Source organism: Cyrtonyx montezumae, unplaced genomic scaffold, assembly GCF_038088225.1.
Source record: "Cyrtonyx montezumae isolate F1298 unplaced genomic scaffold, pur_monq_1.0 scaffold_7, whole genome shotgun sequence".
NCBI classification, from domain to species: domain Eukaryota; kingdom Metazoa; phylum Chordata; class Aves; order Galliformes; family Odontophoridae; genus Cyrtonyx; species Cyrtonyx montezumae.
The window spans coordinates 6,017,833-6,034,139 of NW_027072078.1; the positions used below are offsets into that span (position 1 = coordinate 6,017,833).

A 16,307-nucleotide genomic window follows, 5' to 3' on the forward strand; every position below is an offset into this window, starting at 1 on the left:
CCTCACATGTACAATTTTGTTTATCTTCTGCAAAATTGAAATATAAAGCAGTGACTGTGTCTTTAACAGATTATCCTGCTGCTAGAAATAGATCTCGCTAAAAAGTGTTGAGTAAGTACTGAACCTTTTTGCCTTGTTCCTGTTTCTCTTGCTGATTCAGAAGCTAAACATGCCACTGTCACAAAACTGCAGTTCCTTGTCATTGTGTTCTTCTGTATCTTGACTTCTTACTGCATTTGCCACAGCTTTGCCACAAATTCAATTTAATTGTTATGTAAAATAATAGGGATTTTATTTTCCTTCTGTCTTAGTCGACTTTCAGAGTTTCAGTGTGTTGGAGACTGTATTTCTTCAGGATGAGCATCTGGTAGGAGCACTAAGGTAGCACATAATTCAAAGTTGCCACAGTGTTGTCTAACAAACAGTATTATTAAATCCTTTTCTTTGCTTACTGTTATATTTTTCACATTCAAATTGCTAAAAAACCCAAACTAATGGGGCTCAGTAAGTCAATGTCTTCATTTGTCCTTGACTGAAAATAGGAGAACTGCTCTCATAGTTTGCTTCTGAAAATGTGTGTGTGTGTGTTTATCTGGTGAGTCTGCTTGTTTGTTTGTTTTTTAATTTGTGTTGGTTTGTTTTTATCTCTGTTTAGCTGAAGTGCTCTTAGTACTGATTAGTTCAGTATCTGTGAGCCCTAGTGCTAGTTCTCTATGGAACTGACAGGAGACGTGGTTCGTCTCTTTGAAAGTTTGACAACATTTACTGAGCAGTTGGCTTCAGTTGTCCTTTTACTTAGCAGCTCTTCCCAGGAAAAAGTATATTCCTTGTGGGTCCAGTGTAAAAGGAATGCACTTGATATAGCAATTCTTTTTTCTATTACTGATCCGTTCTGAGAGGTCCAAAACCATTTGTTTTAAAAGATGCATCTCTTCGCCCTCCCTCAGTCTTGGGTGGGGCTTTGGGTATGCTGGTCTGCTGGGAGGTGTTGCTGCTCACTGTAGTGGGTGGGAACTGGAATCTTTAGGGTCCCTTTCTACCCACCCCTTTTTTGTGGTTATTTGTTGTAGGGTTTTAGAAAGTGGGTGCACTCTGAATTTTTGTTCTGACAAACACAAGAATTCTTCATATTCCAATGTAACCAGTTGGAATTAATCATAATGTGCACGTGTGATCAATATGTAGCAAATTAATATAAACCAAATGAGTTTCCTAAGTATTTGTTTTCTAAAATGAAACAGTCTTCTTCATAACTTTATTTTACTTTCCATTTTTGTGTTTCATCTCTGTATCAGTTGAGAATATTTGGAACTGTGTTGGTGAAGCAGCACTTCTCCATACTCCCACAGCTTTTAATAAAATATTAACAAAATAGTTTTGTGATGATGTTAAGTTTTTAATCAGAGCTGTTACTGGGAGATGTACTGGCTCCAGAACAGGATGCTTGAAAGTGCAGCTCGTTATGGCAGCATGAAAAAATGCAGTGTTCAGACTGTTTCAACAGCTTCTGCACATAGAATAATCTGATGAAATGGAGAATGCGGACAGTTCTACGAACTGTTACAAAGGAAAACATGCTCATCAAACAACTCTGAAATTCTCTGCTAATGAGTTGCAGATTTCTTGGACAGACTGCTTTTAGTGCAGACAGCAGTGGTTGCTCAGATAATTGTTGTGCTCTTCTGATACGCTTGGCGTAACAGATTGAGGCAGTGCTACGTTTTCTTTCCTTCTTTTGGTGAAAAGCTTTCCCTATTGCCGTGTTAGGTCTCAAAATCCAAGATTAGGGAATCTTACAGAAATGTCTGATTGCTCAAAGCCAAAACAATCTCCGGTGTTCAAGTCCTTTTCAGTTTTTTCAGTTCTGTGTGGTGTGCTCTTATTGCTTTGGAGAAATAATTTAAAGCAGCCTCTGCCTGCATACTGTTTTGCCACTTTGACAGTTGTGTTGTTCTTCCTCTCCACACCTACCCATGTTTTGGCATGTTCCAGATGAATGACTTAGTCCTAATTATTTTTGGATGGAATTCCAAAAGCTTTTGAAAAGGAAATACTAATAGAAACTCCCCTAATTCTTCCTTATGTTCCCAACTTATGCGTTGTTTGTTTTTTGTTTGTTTGTTTCATTTTGTTTTTGTCCATTCCCAAGTGGGTGATTGTAGACAATAGGAGTCTTTGTGTGGAAGCTTAAACCACCAGTTTGGCACAGCTGTATCTATGTGTGACCTATTTAGTTTGAAGTAGGTATTTTAGCTGCCTTGTGCAGCCTTATTCTGTAGCATTGCACAGTGTAAGATCTGCTGATGTTGGGAAGTTATGACCTGCGTGGGAGTCATGAGCCTGCATTTTGAGGTTTTGATGATCTGTGCAAATGAGTCAGTTATTCAAAACAACTTCTTTCCACCTGTGGAATGAGTGGGAATGAATAAAGAACTGGGAGACAGGTCAGTATTTTGTGGAAATAGCACGCCTTTGCAAATACTTTTCATTTGTAGCAGATAGGTTTACTGGGATTAAGGTGCACTTTTTGCAGGGATTGCACTATTGATTTAATCAACAGCAGACCAATAAATCGTGTGAAAACTATTCATTCATTTGTAGTAGAATGGACTGATTTTATCTTGCTGAATCTATGATTACCTCAGTCCTATTGAAGTTCAGTTGTTATCCTTATCACGTGCTGGGATGACTGAAGTCAGCCTTGGGCCTTGAGTACTCCTGTGAATACAAAAGAGGGAGGTAGAATGTATAAAACCTCCTCCTCTTATTATTACAGCTGAGGGTGGAAAAATGTTCGTGCTTTTGTGATTAGGTAGGCTCCTGAATGAATGCTGTTGGCTCTGTGTTAGGGTAGCTGGATCCCAACTGTATGACTAGCTGGAAAAAAAAGGCTCTGAAGTTATATTAGGCAAAGGAAAAGATCCAGTTGTTCCAGCTCCACCCAGAGAGAAACGGGATTTGTAGGTTGGGAGAGGGAAGGGGAGTAATGGGAATCTCTGTGTTCCTCTGTATCCTGAGCAAGTATCAAAGCAGTGTTGCTAAGCCATGGTGAGTCAACAGCTGCCTCACAGCACCGGGACTTTCAGGTGAAGGTAAACTTGGACTTGCTCCTTCTTGCCTCTAAGGTTGAAATCTTTGAGGTTTTAGATGTCAGATAGTTAGCTTTCTACTGTGTCAAATTCTTGCTTATGAAAGTAGAGCTCTGGTATATATTATAAGGTTGTTTTTCTTCTGGCTAGCTGCATTGTGTTTCCCTTTACCTTGACCTGGCAACATCATTTACTTTGGCTTCGTTACAGAGAGTTTTACTTTGACATAAATATGGTGAATTGGGTGGCTATTTATAATTTACAGCTTCCTAAGTGTTTATAGCATGCTGATACTGAGCCAGGCTTCTTCAGTTCGCTGCCTCTAGTCTCATGGTTGTCTCAGTTCAGTCTGGCACTCAAGAGCAGGAGTAAATGGTTGAGTGCAGTTTTCTCATTACCATATGAAAACCAGACAGGCTACAAGTTAGAGACAGCTTCTGTCATTCTGTAGTAATATCTTTACTTCTATAACTGATAACATTTGTATTGAAAAAAGGCAGCAGCTCCTCAAAGCTGTTAGCCAAAAGAAAATCAGCATTGAAAAAGCTTTCCATCTTTTTATTTTTATTTGAAAAGTGACTTTGACTTTTTTTTCCTTTCACTACTATTTCTAATTAGCGTTCCTCCACACTGGTTTTCACAGATTTTAATTCTATGTAATGAAGTTTACAATTTTAAATCTTATGTACTTTAGTGATCATGCTACTCTGGTCCAGGAGCACCAACGTGTGGAGTTGTTCTGACCTTGACAACCCATCAGCCCTCCTGGGAAGAACGTTGCGAGACAAAGCACTGTTGGCTTGCCATGTCAGCCTTTTTTCCATAATGAAAAAGTTATGTGAAATCATCATATGATGTCTACTACAATGCAAAGGAGCAAAGGGAAAAACCACAGCATAAGTTGTCTTCTCAGATATAACCCTGCAGTCAAATGACATAATCCTGGAATTAATGAGCTATCAAGGGGAAGGCCTTGGGATGGCTTTATTTTAATCTGAAAAATAGTATTTGTAGAAGAACTCTCAATTCTCAGAAAGCCAAACCAAAACAAAAAAATTAGTCAGAATCTTATCAGTTGGGCATATTTGCTTGAATGCCTGTTTACGTAGTATAGCACTGGTGCAAAACCACGCGTAAGATATTCTTCAGACACTCCAGAGGAAATTAGACATAGAAGGAAAACATCAGTGGCTATGTCAACTGTCACAGCAGTAAAGGCAACTATGCTATGTTAGATCAAAACGCTGGCTTGGATTTATAAATCCCTCTTTGTTTAACTCCTATCTGTACTAGTTTGCTTTGTTTAAAGTAGCTACTCTTTTTACCAAAAAGAGGGGGAGGTTTTTTTACTCCTCCACCTTTCCCCTCTCTCCTCCACACTGAAAAGTTATGCAATGATAAAGCAGTAATGAACCCAGACTCTTAATTTCCACAAAAATACAAACATCAATGTCAGTCACAATGTCAATTTGCTTCACAGTAAAGCTAATATAGCTTATTTAACTCTCATTTGCTCCAGTAAAGGCTCACGTGTTCTTGATGTTTGTTTTTCCCAGTCAAGAATGGAAACCCAAATGATTTCTCATTTAAAGCACGGGAATTTTTGATGGCAAGGTGTTTTCCAGATTTCCTCATAGACTTGGTGTTTTTCTGGGAGCTGGGGGAAATGATCATGACCTATTTCTCTGTATCTTTTCTTGCTATGGGAAACTTTGAAGGGAGGTGGGTGGGCAAATGGAAGTAACTTTTCTTCATTAATGTAAGAGTTAAGAGTAAGCCTGCATTATAATATTTACTATTTATGCAAAAAGTCCACGCCTCCAAAGTACTTTTCACATGATGTAGTGTTTTGTGTTCTAACAAACCTGGCTGTGTCACAGCCAGTCCCTAGCTTAATAGCAGCCCCCTTTTCAAAAGAACACCTTCTAGTGAAGCAATGAATACAGGATAAACTCGCTCTGAGGCACTTTAACCTTGGAGATGTTTTATCTTGTGGGCACGGGCACTGACATTAGCGAAGTTGTCTAATGGAGCAGTTTTTACTCTGTGTGGGGTTTGTTTTCTAAGTATATGAATTCCCATTTTTTTCTTTAGACTTCAGAGCTCATGATGATGGCTTCTCAAGTCATGACACTTGAAACATAATTAACTTGGGGTCGTGCCAGCTTCTGATTATATCTGAACACCTTGTTGTTTACCTATCAGAGTGAAGACAGTATTCTAGTATTATGTTTAATGTACAACAGAATTGCAACTTTTCCAATACTGTAGAAAAAAATAATGTTGTCCCTTGAAAGCCTGAGGAGGAAGTAGTGTTTATAGCTGCCATCCTGGATATTGCCTCTCCCTTGATGCAGGCAGCACTGGAGCCTCTGCAGCTCAGGAATACAATGGGAAAGGGCAGAGAGCTGCTGTTTTGAAAGCGTGTACTGGGTGAACAACTGCTTCCCTTCTTCTGCAGTGTGATCACTATGGATGGATGGTGATGGATGGCACCACGAAGCGATAATCTGTCTTTTTTTTATCACCTCATTCTGTCTTAGCTGGTGCGTTCAACTGAAACTTGAGGGAAATAATTTCCTTAATGCCTATGATAAAATCAGGTTGTTGATAACACCCTATGGCTGCTTACCTGCTATTCTGACAAGGTCATTATTTCTACTTACTGTCCAGTGCTTGAAGCTTACATTGGAAGTCTCTATATCCTTCACGTTTTTATAAGATTTCAGATAAGATTCTGCTTTACAGTATAAAACTGTTACACTACCTTCCATTATAGTCATAGATAAATATCCAAGAACAGACAAAGACGTAAGACACCTCTCAGTAACTATTCCCAACAAGATTTATATTCTTTAAAGCATACTGCTTTGTTTGGCAAGTAAAACTGAGAGGTGGCTTTGTATTGTAGAGTAGCTGGATAAACAGAGAGTAGAAGCCAAATCTGTCTTTAGGCTGTGAAACCTTGGGTGTGGTGTTAGAATGAGAATAAACCAAGTTTAAACCCATAACACTGCCAGAAAGGGCTTAGATCCCAGCCCTAATTCTGTATCCCTGCCTTCTCCCCAAGAGGTCAGCACTGCCTCCCTCCCCATGCAGTTAGGAGAGTCGGGCCCTGATCTAGCTGCTTTTTATTTTTATTTTTTATTCATAGTTATTCTTAGTGTTCCTTCTGAATATGTGAGTGGAAGGGAGTAGGGCTATGACAAAGGTTGGCAGCAGGAACGTAAGGACAGCATCACATGGGAACTTCTGCTCCTTCTGGGGACAGCTGCATCTGAAATTGTCCCAGTCATGCAACTGCATCCTTTACCAAAACTGCCCATGTTTTTCACGAGTTAAAGGCAATTAAAGGTGAGGAGGGGGAAAGATACAGCAAAACAGGGACATTCTTTGTGTGCTCAAGACGTTTCCTAATGGAAAATATTTTGTGCAGTCTTCTGTGAGGAGGTGACATGCAGACCTTCAAACTATGGTTTCTGTTAGAGCAAAGCATGATAGTATGCAGTGTACATAAATTTGTGCAGGTATGCTTAATCATCAGGCCCTCCATGTCTAGAGCACCGATTCAGTAAGAAAGTGAAGGAGGGAGTGACAGAAGGAAGTGTTTTTTACTTTTCCGTTTCCTTTTCTCTTCCTATTCTGTTATTTTCCTTCCTTTATTACCTTGGCAATTAGGAAGAAAACAAAAACAAACAAACAAAAAAACAAGAACAACCCAGAACTGAATAGTTCTCTGTAACGTTATGCACTTGGTCTTGATTTCTGCATAGTACTGATATTAGAGCAAAATGCAGGTAGTCCAGGTCCTTGCTTGTTTAGGCTGACTGAAGCTAAGAATTGCTTGTGCTGTACTTCTCATGGGATTTTCCTAGTGGAAGTGACACACTCTCTCGAGACAATGCGTGCTTTCTGAGGTGTCTGGCTTGCAAGGAAATTGTGATTCAAGTGGTCACAGGTCTCAAGCACTAGAACTGCTGATTCATAACAAGGTTGGGTTTGGGGTTTCCCTCCAGTCTGTGGAAGTGATGTAAGGGCTGGTGAACTCTATGACTCTTTGATTTTAGGCACTGCAAAGCAGCAATTTAGGCAACATTTTTAAGTATAACAATAATTCACAGTGTTTTATTCATTTTCTCACGAGGCTGGCAAGGTTTCTAATTTTTCATTGAAAGCACAAAAGAAATATGAAATGTTTTAAAGACATTCAATATTCAGAACGACACAAAATACCACTCATTAAGTTGCTTCTACCAAACTTCATCATTGAACAGTGCAAACTGAAATTCTCCCTCTGTATGAGCAAACTCATTACTATTTCTGTTGCTGTCTGTCGTCGTGACTTGTAAGAATGCAGGTTGCCGTGCTTTGTGCGTGGCAGTCATTCAGAATAGAAATGTTAACAATTGACAGAGTAGTAGATGAATTTCTGTCCTGACTCCAGCCAATGGTGCAAAATTCACGTAACTTCATCAGGGTAGTATTTCTTCTAGGAGCATATTCTTAACTTAGCTTTGGCACTGTTTCTTGACCAGTGCTGTAATTTGACTTGAAAATCAAGTATCTTAAGTATGAGATATTTACTGTGTTCTTGTCAAAGATGCTGTAAATTATGTGCACTTGCAACACTAAAAATAGCTACATTTTGCCTGGAATGTAGAAATAAATATTAGTAAATGACTTCTAAAGCTTATTTCACTGAAAGGGTGATGTCCTCCAGTGTTACTGATTTCTGCTTTTTTCTTGGTGAGTCAAATCCAATGACTTTAAGTTTTAAATTTTTACTTGAAGTTTCTCCTGAAATCATGCTTCTCTCTCTTTTTCTTTGTAGGCAACAGAGATTTTGCTCCTGATGATCCACTGGAATTTAAGTCTCATCAGTGGTTTGGAGCCTCTGTGAGATCCAAAAATGATAAAATTTTGGTAAGATTTTGTTGCTTTTCAGATGCTTCAGTCCATGCTATGTTGTAGTAGAGAAGATATGGAAAGATCTCAGTAACTTCACTGATCCTTTTGATTTGTCTTTTTTTTGGAATTTTAAACTGGGCACAAATAAAAGCTGTAGCAATTTTATCTGGTTTTGAGAAAAGTAGTAGAATTCGTTTTCTGAAGTTAAAATGTGTTTTTAATTCTTTAAGAACTCCTTACAAATACAGTTTTACCGAAATATTCTTTCTAAAATTCTTTGCTGTAAGACAGCTATTTATAAAAATACAGATATTACTGCCCAAATTAAATCTCCAGTAATCCACGGCGGATCTGTCAAAAGGTCTTCGGTTTCTATTCCATAGAAAATTGCAATTCCGTGGTATTAGTCTTCTCAGTCTGTACCTCCCAGTGTTTTGAAGAGGAGTTTTTCTCACTGCTGTGTCTTCTTCCTTAGGCTTGTGCCCCTTTGTATCACTGGAGAACTGAAACAAAACAAGAGCGAGAGCCTGTGGGGACTTGTTACCTGCTTACTGGATCTAAATCTGTGGAATATGCACCCTGCAGGTCGAGTAAGTGTAGAGCAGTTTGTTGTGCTTGTGTTTTTCTTGTTACATTCTGTGCCTAAGTGAAGCAAGAGGTTTTACAGGTATTTCCCCCTTTCGTGTACACCATTATAGCAATTTGAAATAAACTAAGCTAGATTCAAACATCTGGAATCTCCTTCAACTGATGGTCAGGGTCCAGACATTATTTTCTCTACTGTAAGCCAGAGGAAAATCTTGGATCCAAATATGACTGGAACTTGAAGATGCCAGAGTTTTTATTGACCACTTCAGTAGTAATGGCACTCGCTTTGAAACTAAGCCCTTTTTTCCTCTCTTGAGATGTGAATGTTCCTCGGTAGCAAGTGCAGTAAGCAGAAATTATAATATTTTAGTTTATGTTCTTCACAGCTGTCTGAGTAGCACAACATTAGAACAATACACGTAGCATTTGAAGACCAACTCTAGCATTTCTGAAGCTTAATTACTCGTATAGCTTATAGGAAAAGCTCATTTGCACAAGATTTTGCAAAGGAAACTTCTGATTTCCATTAACATGTACATACATAATGACACGTAGCTTTAATTATGTTCTTTGTTGGATGCTGAGTCTTACTTTACAAATGCTTTGCATCCTTACCATGTAGTTGAGCTGATATACTGTTCAAAACTTATAACCCTCTTTTTCTTTTTTTCTCATATGCAAGTCTAAAGGTTGAACACTTTTTTTAAAGTTTTGTTTATTTTTTTTTCAAGTCACTAGTGAACAGCAGGATTGCAATCCACTGTGATCCAACGCAAAAAGAGATAAAATAAGAATGTATGTACATGAGTTAGTCTCACACCTAGATAAGTATGTCTCTGTACTTCTGTTCTGTAGTTATGTAATTGTAAGATTAAGCCAGTCATAGATGAGTCTCAGTAAGTGGGGCTTTTATCAGCCAGGTATGTTTTTTTTTTTTAAAGCAATACTTCAAATATGATATGGTTATTTACGTTTCAGATATTTTTTTTTCATAAGAAAAGCAAAATTTATTCCATATTTTCCATGATTTCTTGAATAAATCTAGGATTTTTTTTTTCCTGATAAGATTAAATCCAAAAGGAATATGGAGTTGCTATTACTTTGACTGCAAAAGGCTGGAATGTACGTTAAGGTTAGAATATATGTTAGGACAGCCCTGAAGGTATTTTTACAGTATTTGACTGTGAGTTGTTTATAAGGAGAAAATACTAATTTAGGAGAAAGAAGTTTTCAAGTTTCAAAGTCAGGAGTACAAAGTTACCTAGGAAGATGCATTAGAAAGGATCCACAAAACAACCTGATCTACTACTGATAATATTTATCTTTTATTTTTCTTTTCTTCTTTTGTATCTATTCTTTAGCCACTATTGATGCAGATGGGCAAGGATTTTGTCAAGGTGGATTTAGTATTGACTTTACAAAGGTATGTGATTGTTACTTAGCTCCTGTTAGTCAGCAGACTGTTCCAATTTAGCAACCACCCTGACACAGACCATGTACAAGCACAGACATTATGAAACTACATGTAAACCACCATTCCTGTCAGACAGGAGAGAAAAAGAAAACACTAAGCTCCTTGTAAACTAAGAACAATCACTTCAAACCATGCCAGTAATATAAATTAATTTCTCCCTATGCCTTCTCATTAGTGTATTCACCTCCTCTAAGAGTTGTGTCAGAAATAAATAATCCAGTTTTCCAGCCTCATGCCATAAAGCCCTGCTGCAGTTAGTACCAGGTAAAATAAACTGCTGTGTTCAGGTTTCTTTAGACACCTTTTCTGAAAGGACTAGTGCATGGCTAATGTTACTTGTTGAGGATAAGTAACTTACTGCTGAAGGGAACTGGTAAACAGTGTTCGTGTGAATGGAGCTTTGTTCTCCTTGGTGGCTAAGAGAAATAGACTTCCTTTTTTGCTGTCTTTCATATATCTTTTTCTATGGTATGTTCTCCTTCCGTTTTATATACCTATATTTTAATTCACAGTAACTTTACACAGTAAAACTGTGCATGAATCTGAGAACTAACTGCAGATTTTTTTATTACCATTTTTTAATCAGTTAAATTGTTTATCATTTTCTGGGCATGTAAAGACCTATTTGTGATGAGGCAATCTTTTGGGTTTTTCAGACCTTATAATTGCATAATATCCTTTCATTCTTTGCCTGAGGACAACCTTGTTTTTCCTCCACAGATTGTGGAAAGAGCAATATTGGCCTAGAAGTGTTTGAGTTATTTTGCCTGTGCCCTTCAGGACTACTGTGCAGATTCTAGCCCTTGTTAAAACAAATGCTGGGGTCCAGTCCACTTCTCTAGCTGAGCTGGCAAGACTGGTATATCCAAAGCCCCGACCTGTTTTTTTTCTAGGAGGTTAATATGTGAGTTTTTAGATTAAAATGAGGTTAAGGAGCTTAGTTATGTAGCAAAGCCAATGGCCTGATTGAGTAAAGTACTTATGGAGCAAATTCCCAGCAATGGGGTAGTGAATGTGGTTCAAGTTGCATAAAATGGTTTGTGGATTGCAGTTCTACCAAGGAATATGGAGTAGGGAATTACATCATAGCTTTTCTGAATTAAACTTTTATAACTGTAAGTTGTATAAAGAAGAGGGGCAGAAGATGAATCTAGTTTTGTATAGTGGCCAAAATCCTTATGCTGCAATCTTTATGTTCTCTCCTAAATGTATTCCTGTTGCCTTGACTAAATATAAAGCTCTACTAAAATAAAAGCAAAATTATGCTGGTAATTTTAGATGAGTGATATAGAGGATCAAGACACTGATGTAATATTGTGTTTTGTCTTAGTATTGTACAATATGTTCATTTTTAATTAGCACTAATCAATAATTCCTTCAAAAATGTAATGTGTGTGTGTGGGGGGAAGGTGCCAGTGAAGCTACAGCAATTTATTTGCATGAGGTTACTTGATTCCCATGAATACAGGACATGTTCTCTTGGTCTTTAGAAATGATTAATTTGAAGATTTCCCCCCCCCTTTTTTTTCTTTTTTTTTTTTTTTTTTTTCTTTTTAACCAAGGGAGACAGAGTCCTGCTTGGAGGGCCTGGCAGTTTTTACTGGCAAGGTAAGATACATTGTTTAAGTTACAGAATAGTATGACCTCTTTAACTTTCTCTGCATCTTTTTATTCCTTTGTATCTACAATCCTGCAACTGTTGTCAAAATATTTGTCACTAAGGAAGCTAACAGAAATAGTTTTCTGTAATCATTTAGAATATTTCCTGAGTTATCAAGGCAACAGATTAAAGCTGAACTAATAATTGAATAGATGTATTGTGTCTTTTAAATAGCTCTGTGATAACTTTAAATGCATTTTCCTGGGAACACGTAAACTGTGTCTGTACCAGAATGATGTTTTCTTTATGCTATTTTTCAAAACTTAGCGATTTTATATTTTCTCACACACATATCAAGCGAGCGTTTTCCATGAGAAATATACTCTAAAAAGAAGTATCATTGTTTTCCTTTGAAGGCTAAGATGTATTGCATTTATTTGCACTGATCTGTTTGTGATGCAGTGCAAGTCGTAACTCTTAACTGCGCTGTTCTGTTTCCACAGAACACCCCCTATATATTTAGTTCACGTGGGCTTCAGTGAGTGCTTATTTGTAGGATCAAGCAGTGTTTACCTACAGCCCTCAGTTTAGAAGAAGGCTGTTACAACGAGGACAGAATTGTCAGCATCTGTTGCCTTTAATATAGTGTAAATACCAACATTTATTCAAGATTTTCTTTGTAGTGCCAGTCTGCCTGTATCTACCTGCATGGTGGGAGGCTTGTTTCTAGTTCTCTGTTTAAAACTGAACAAAATGAAGTGATTGGATTTTACCTGCAGACAGAATACAATATGGATTGTGTTCCTATATTCTTTTTATTCCTTTCTTACGAAGTTGCCAATTCATCTGCTAAAACTACTTACTCTCTTCTGTTATTACCAAAGAAAAATCTCAGCTTTGAATAGGAAATAGCAGTAGCATACTTCTAAGAACTATATTTTTCACCCCAGTTCTTTATTCCACATTCTGAGATTTGAGAAGAGTAATTGTCCCTATACTGTATACACATCTGGGGAATATGTATGTGAAGTCTGAGTTTATCTGAAAAAAAAGTTTTGCCATATAATGCAATTTTAAACTCAAAGAAAGGAATGTGATGAAGTCACCATCTAGTGGTTATAGAAATGAGAACAAGAAGAACGCCGTGAAGCACAAGCTTGTCAATAGCTTGTTTACTGCCACAGTAAGCTCACATATTGTGGAGTTTAGACAAGAGAGGATGACTCAATTCTGAATTAGCACAAGCATATGTTTACTTCTACCTAACTGAGTGGTCCCATTCAAGTCCTGCCTTACGTATAGGAATGGCTTCTATTTTCAGTGAGATCATGAGCTTTCGATTAAATATGTGCATAAATATTTGCTGAAGTAAGATACAGATTTCCATTTTTATCCCTTCTGGAGCTGTTGCTATTGGCTGTTTTCTGATTAGTATTGTGGAAGAGTTGTGCTTCATAGGCAAGCATCCCACAGATCTGTATTGTTTATTGGATGTGTGCACATGTGCTTTAAGCTGTTTTCTTTTTCTTTAGGCCAGCTTATTTCTGATCGAGTGACGGAGATTGTGGCTAAATATGACTCCAAAGTCTACAGTACAAGATATGATGACCAGTTAGCAACCAGACCTGCTAGTGCTGCTTTTGATGACAGCTATTTGGGTGAGTAGATTAAAAGGCAAGTAAGCCTTGTTGTACTTAACAAACACAAAACCTCTTGTGCTATTCATATCCTTCATATTCAAGTTTAAATCACGCTCCTATTAATTTAACATTTAGCAGATCAAAAAAGAGCTGAAAATTCCATAATTCATATAGGAAAGAAGCTTAGTTACCTTATCAAAAACTTGACTTAAAAACCAGCTGATGACATAATAAACAGGACTATTTCCATATGTTTTGGTGCTAATTTAGGCCTAGTATAACTTATCAGGTTCAGTCTTTACATAAGAAGTTGCTCACGTAGCTATTTATTTTAGAAAAGCAGTTGGCTCTAAATAACATACCAAATCAAAAACGGGTAAGAATCACGTTTGGAAAGGAAGCTAATGAAAACATTGCCTTTGACAAGTATGAAATTATCATTTGGCTTTAACTGTGTCTAACTGGGCTCACAAAAATAGTAATGGTGAATGTGGATGTCTCCCAGGATTCTAAAGTTCCCAGATAATTTTGAAATGCTCATCTTCCTTGAATGTGATTTCATGTGATAATAATTTAAGGTATGTAGATTAAGATTTTCAAGAATAAGACTAACCATGTGGAAAACCACAGAGTTCAGGATTCATGCATTTTTTTTGCTCAATAATTTTGAACTGCTTTGAGCTTTCTATTAAATATTGCCTGTTACTGCAGACGGTATGAGTTTAGCGATGAGCAAGCCCCCATCTTTTTCTAATTCCTTCAAAAGATCTCTGTAAATGTTTACATTCTTAATACATTTGCAGAGAGAAAGAAAGTAAAATTTTTGTTCTTGTATCTGCGTGCAGAAGTCACTACGCTTTTACATTCCAGACAGAAAGTAGGAAGGGTATCTAAATGTAGAAAACTTCATTATGCTTATAATGAAAATCTGCATGAATGTATGTAGATTGGTGGGTCATCTTGCAATTTCCACTTGCAAAAGGCAAGTTGTTCATCTCATCTCTAGATAACCTGTTACTAAATTAACTCCTGCAGAGGTAATCAGTGTTTTGAAATGTGCTGTTTTTCAGTGAGTAACATGGCTTGTATGTTTTCTCTCAATCTGAACCGAACTAGCATCTCAGTGGTGTGTGTGGTAGGTGGAGAGGAAAGAACATGACATTCAAACAGAAGCTTTGTGATAATCAGAGTGATATTTCAAGTCTCTCGAGGTTCTTTGCGTAGTCATTTGGCTCAAGTCTTTGCCTAAAGGGCCAAAATACCCTTGCTCAAAGTTCTGTCCTTTTTACAGGTACTATTCTAAACTGCTGTCAGTTTTTATTCTTTTCCACACAAAGTAAAGCTTTATTTGCAGAATCCAAAATTGATACTGTTTTACAAATTAACTTTTGACAAGGTTACTAGCAAATACTTGCTGAGCTTCACAGATATAAAGTAGTCTTTTTGTAAATTCTTTTGGGGTTTCAATTTTAGCAGAACTATGATTATGATGGGATTTAAGATGTTGGGTTTTTTGTTGTTGTTGATTTTGGTAGTTTGTTCTTTTGAGTTGGTGAAAAATGAAACTGAAAGATTTTTGTTCTGAACCATCTTGGAGTCTGTCTGAAACACACTTCTGATCATAAAACACCTGGTATACCAAGTTTGTTAAATCCACCCAGCGAATTTGTCGATTCACTGTATTTACAAGGAAGCTGATTAATTAATCTACTTGTGTTAGCTGTTCATCAACTGATCTACTCAGAGACAAAAGAATTATTTCATTGTATTTTAAGGCGAAGCAAGAAGGTTGTGGACCAAGACTTGTGAGGATTTTAGACAAGTGAAAGGCTTAAAAAGGTTCCTCAAATTATTTAATAATTTTGTCTCTTAATCAGGTTATTCTGTGGCTGTTGGAGACTTCAGTGGTGATGGCATAGAAGGTAAGATTCTTGTTCCAGTAAAAAAAATCATGGTAATATAGTGGGCAAGACTTTTGAATAAGTGGTGTAGAACAATGCAGAAATGATTAAGTGCAAAGGAAAATGTATAAAGCACTAGGAATGATCTGCCTACCCTGTTGAGTCAAAGGCATTCTGCTTTGGAAACTGAATGTTGTATACGTGTGTCTTGTTTTGTATTTCAGACTTCGTATCAGGAGTCCCCAGAGCAGCAAGAACTCTAGGCATGGTAGGAAATTTGAAACAGTTAACTTCATAATAAATGAAAAGATTAAAATTGTTGGTTTGCCATAATGTGTATTTGCTCATGTGCAGGTGTCTATCTACAATGGGAAAAACATGTCTTCCATGTACAACTTCACTGGAGAGCAGGTATGTTCCTTCAGTTTGGTAGATGACAAGGAGGCTATTTTTAATTTAAAATGATATGTTGAGAAACATTTTAGGGTACTGGATTATGTAAAATTTCCCTATTATCAAGTACCAAAAAATGTTTATCATGTCTGTAAAAATCCAAAGTTCTGAATGTTCCTGTTTTATGTTACTACTACTTGTTTTATGGAACAGGCTGTCCTGTGAAGTGGTGGAGTCACTGTCTCAAGAGTTTTTCAAGAAAAGGGTTGATGTGGCACTTAGGGACATAGTTTTTAGTAGGTGGGTGGTGATGAGCTGATTGTTGGACTAGATCTTGGTCTTTTCCAAACTTAATGATTCTGTGATTCTTAGACACTTAACAGTGCTTAAAAAAACAGACTCATTTGGATGGAGCAAATGCTGCGTACTTTGATAAGTGGGAAGGAGTACTGGATCATGAAAGGCAGAATGGGCAAGGTAACTGATAGGTTTGCCTTCTAACGGAGTAACTAAGGCATACTGCAGAAAAAACTTTTCATTTTTAATTTGTGTCATCATCTCCGTAATATCACTTCTGAAAAGCTTTGCACAAATTCCCTTGTGTGTTTGCATCATTACAACTCGGAAATTTGTTTCTAATTCTGTTTTCCAGATGGCTGCCTATTTTGGCTATTCAGTGGCTGCCACAGATATCAATGGGGACAAGTAAGTAGG

At 37.3% G+C, this 16,307-nt stretch overlaps 1 protein-coding gene across 1 annotated transcript in view; it reads left to right on the top strand.

The window, feature by feature from the left end:
• Window positions 1-16,307, top strand: part of ITGAV (integrin subunit alpha V) — a 46,060-nt gene that overhangs the window by 6,477 nt on the left and 23,276 nt on the right. Inside the window, exons 3-11 of the mRNA XM_065751147.1 lie at window positions 7,921-8,012; window positions 8,473-8,587; window positions 9,947-10,008; window positions 11,622-11,667; window positions 13,192-13,317; window positions 15,177-15,221; window positions 15,425-15,468; window positions 15,555-15,611; window positions 16,246-16,298. Coding sequence (XP_065607219.1) covers window positions 7,921-8,012; window positions 8,473-8,587; window positions 9,947-10,008; window positions 11,622-11,667; window positions 13,192-13,317; window positions 15,177-15,221; window positions 15,425-15,468; window positions 15,555-15,611; window positions 16,246-16,298 — 640 coding nt within the window. The remainder of the gene's footprint in view (window positions 1-7,920; window positions 8,013-8,472; window positions 8,588-9,946; window positions 10,009-11,621; window positions 11,668-13,191; window positions 13,318-15,176; window positions 15,222-15,424; window positions 15,469-15,554; window positions 15,612-16,245; window positions 16,299-16,307) is intronic.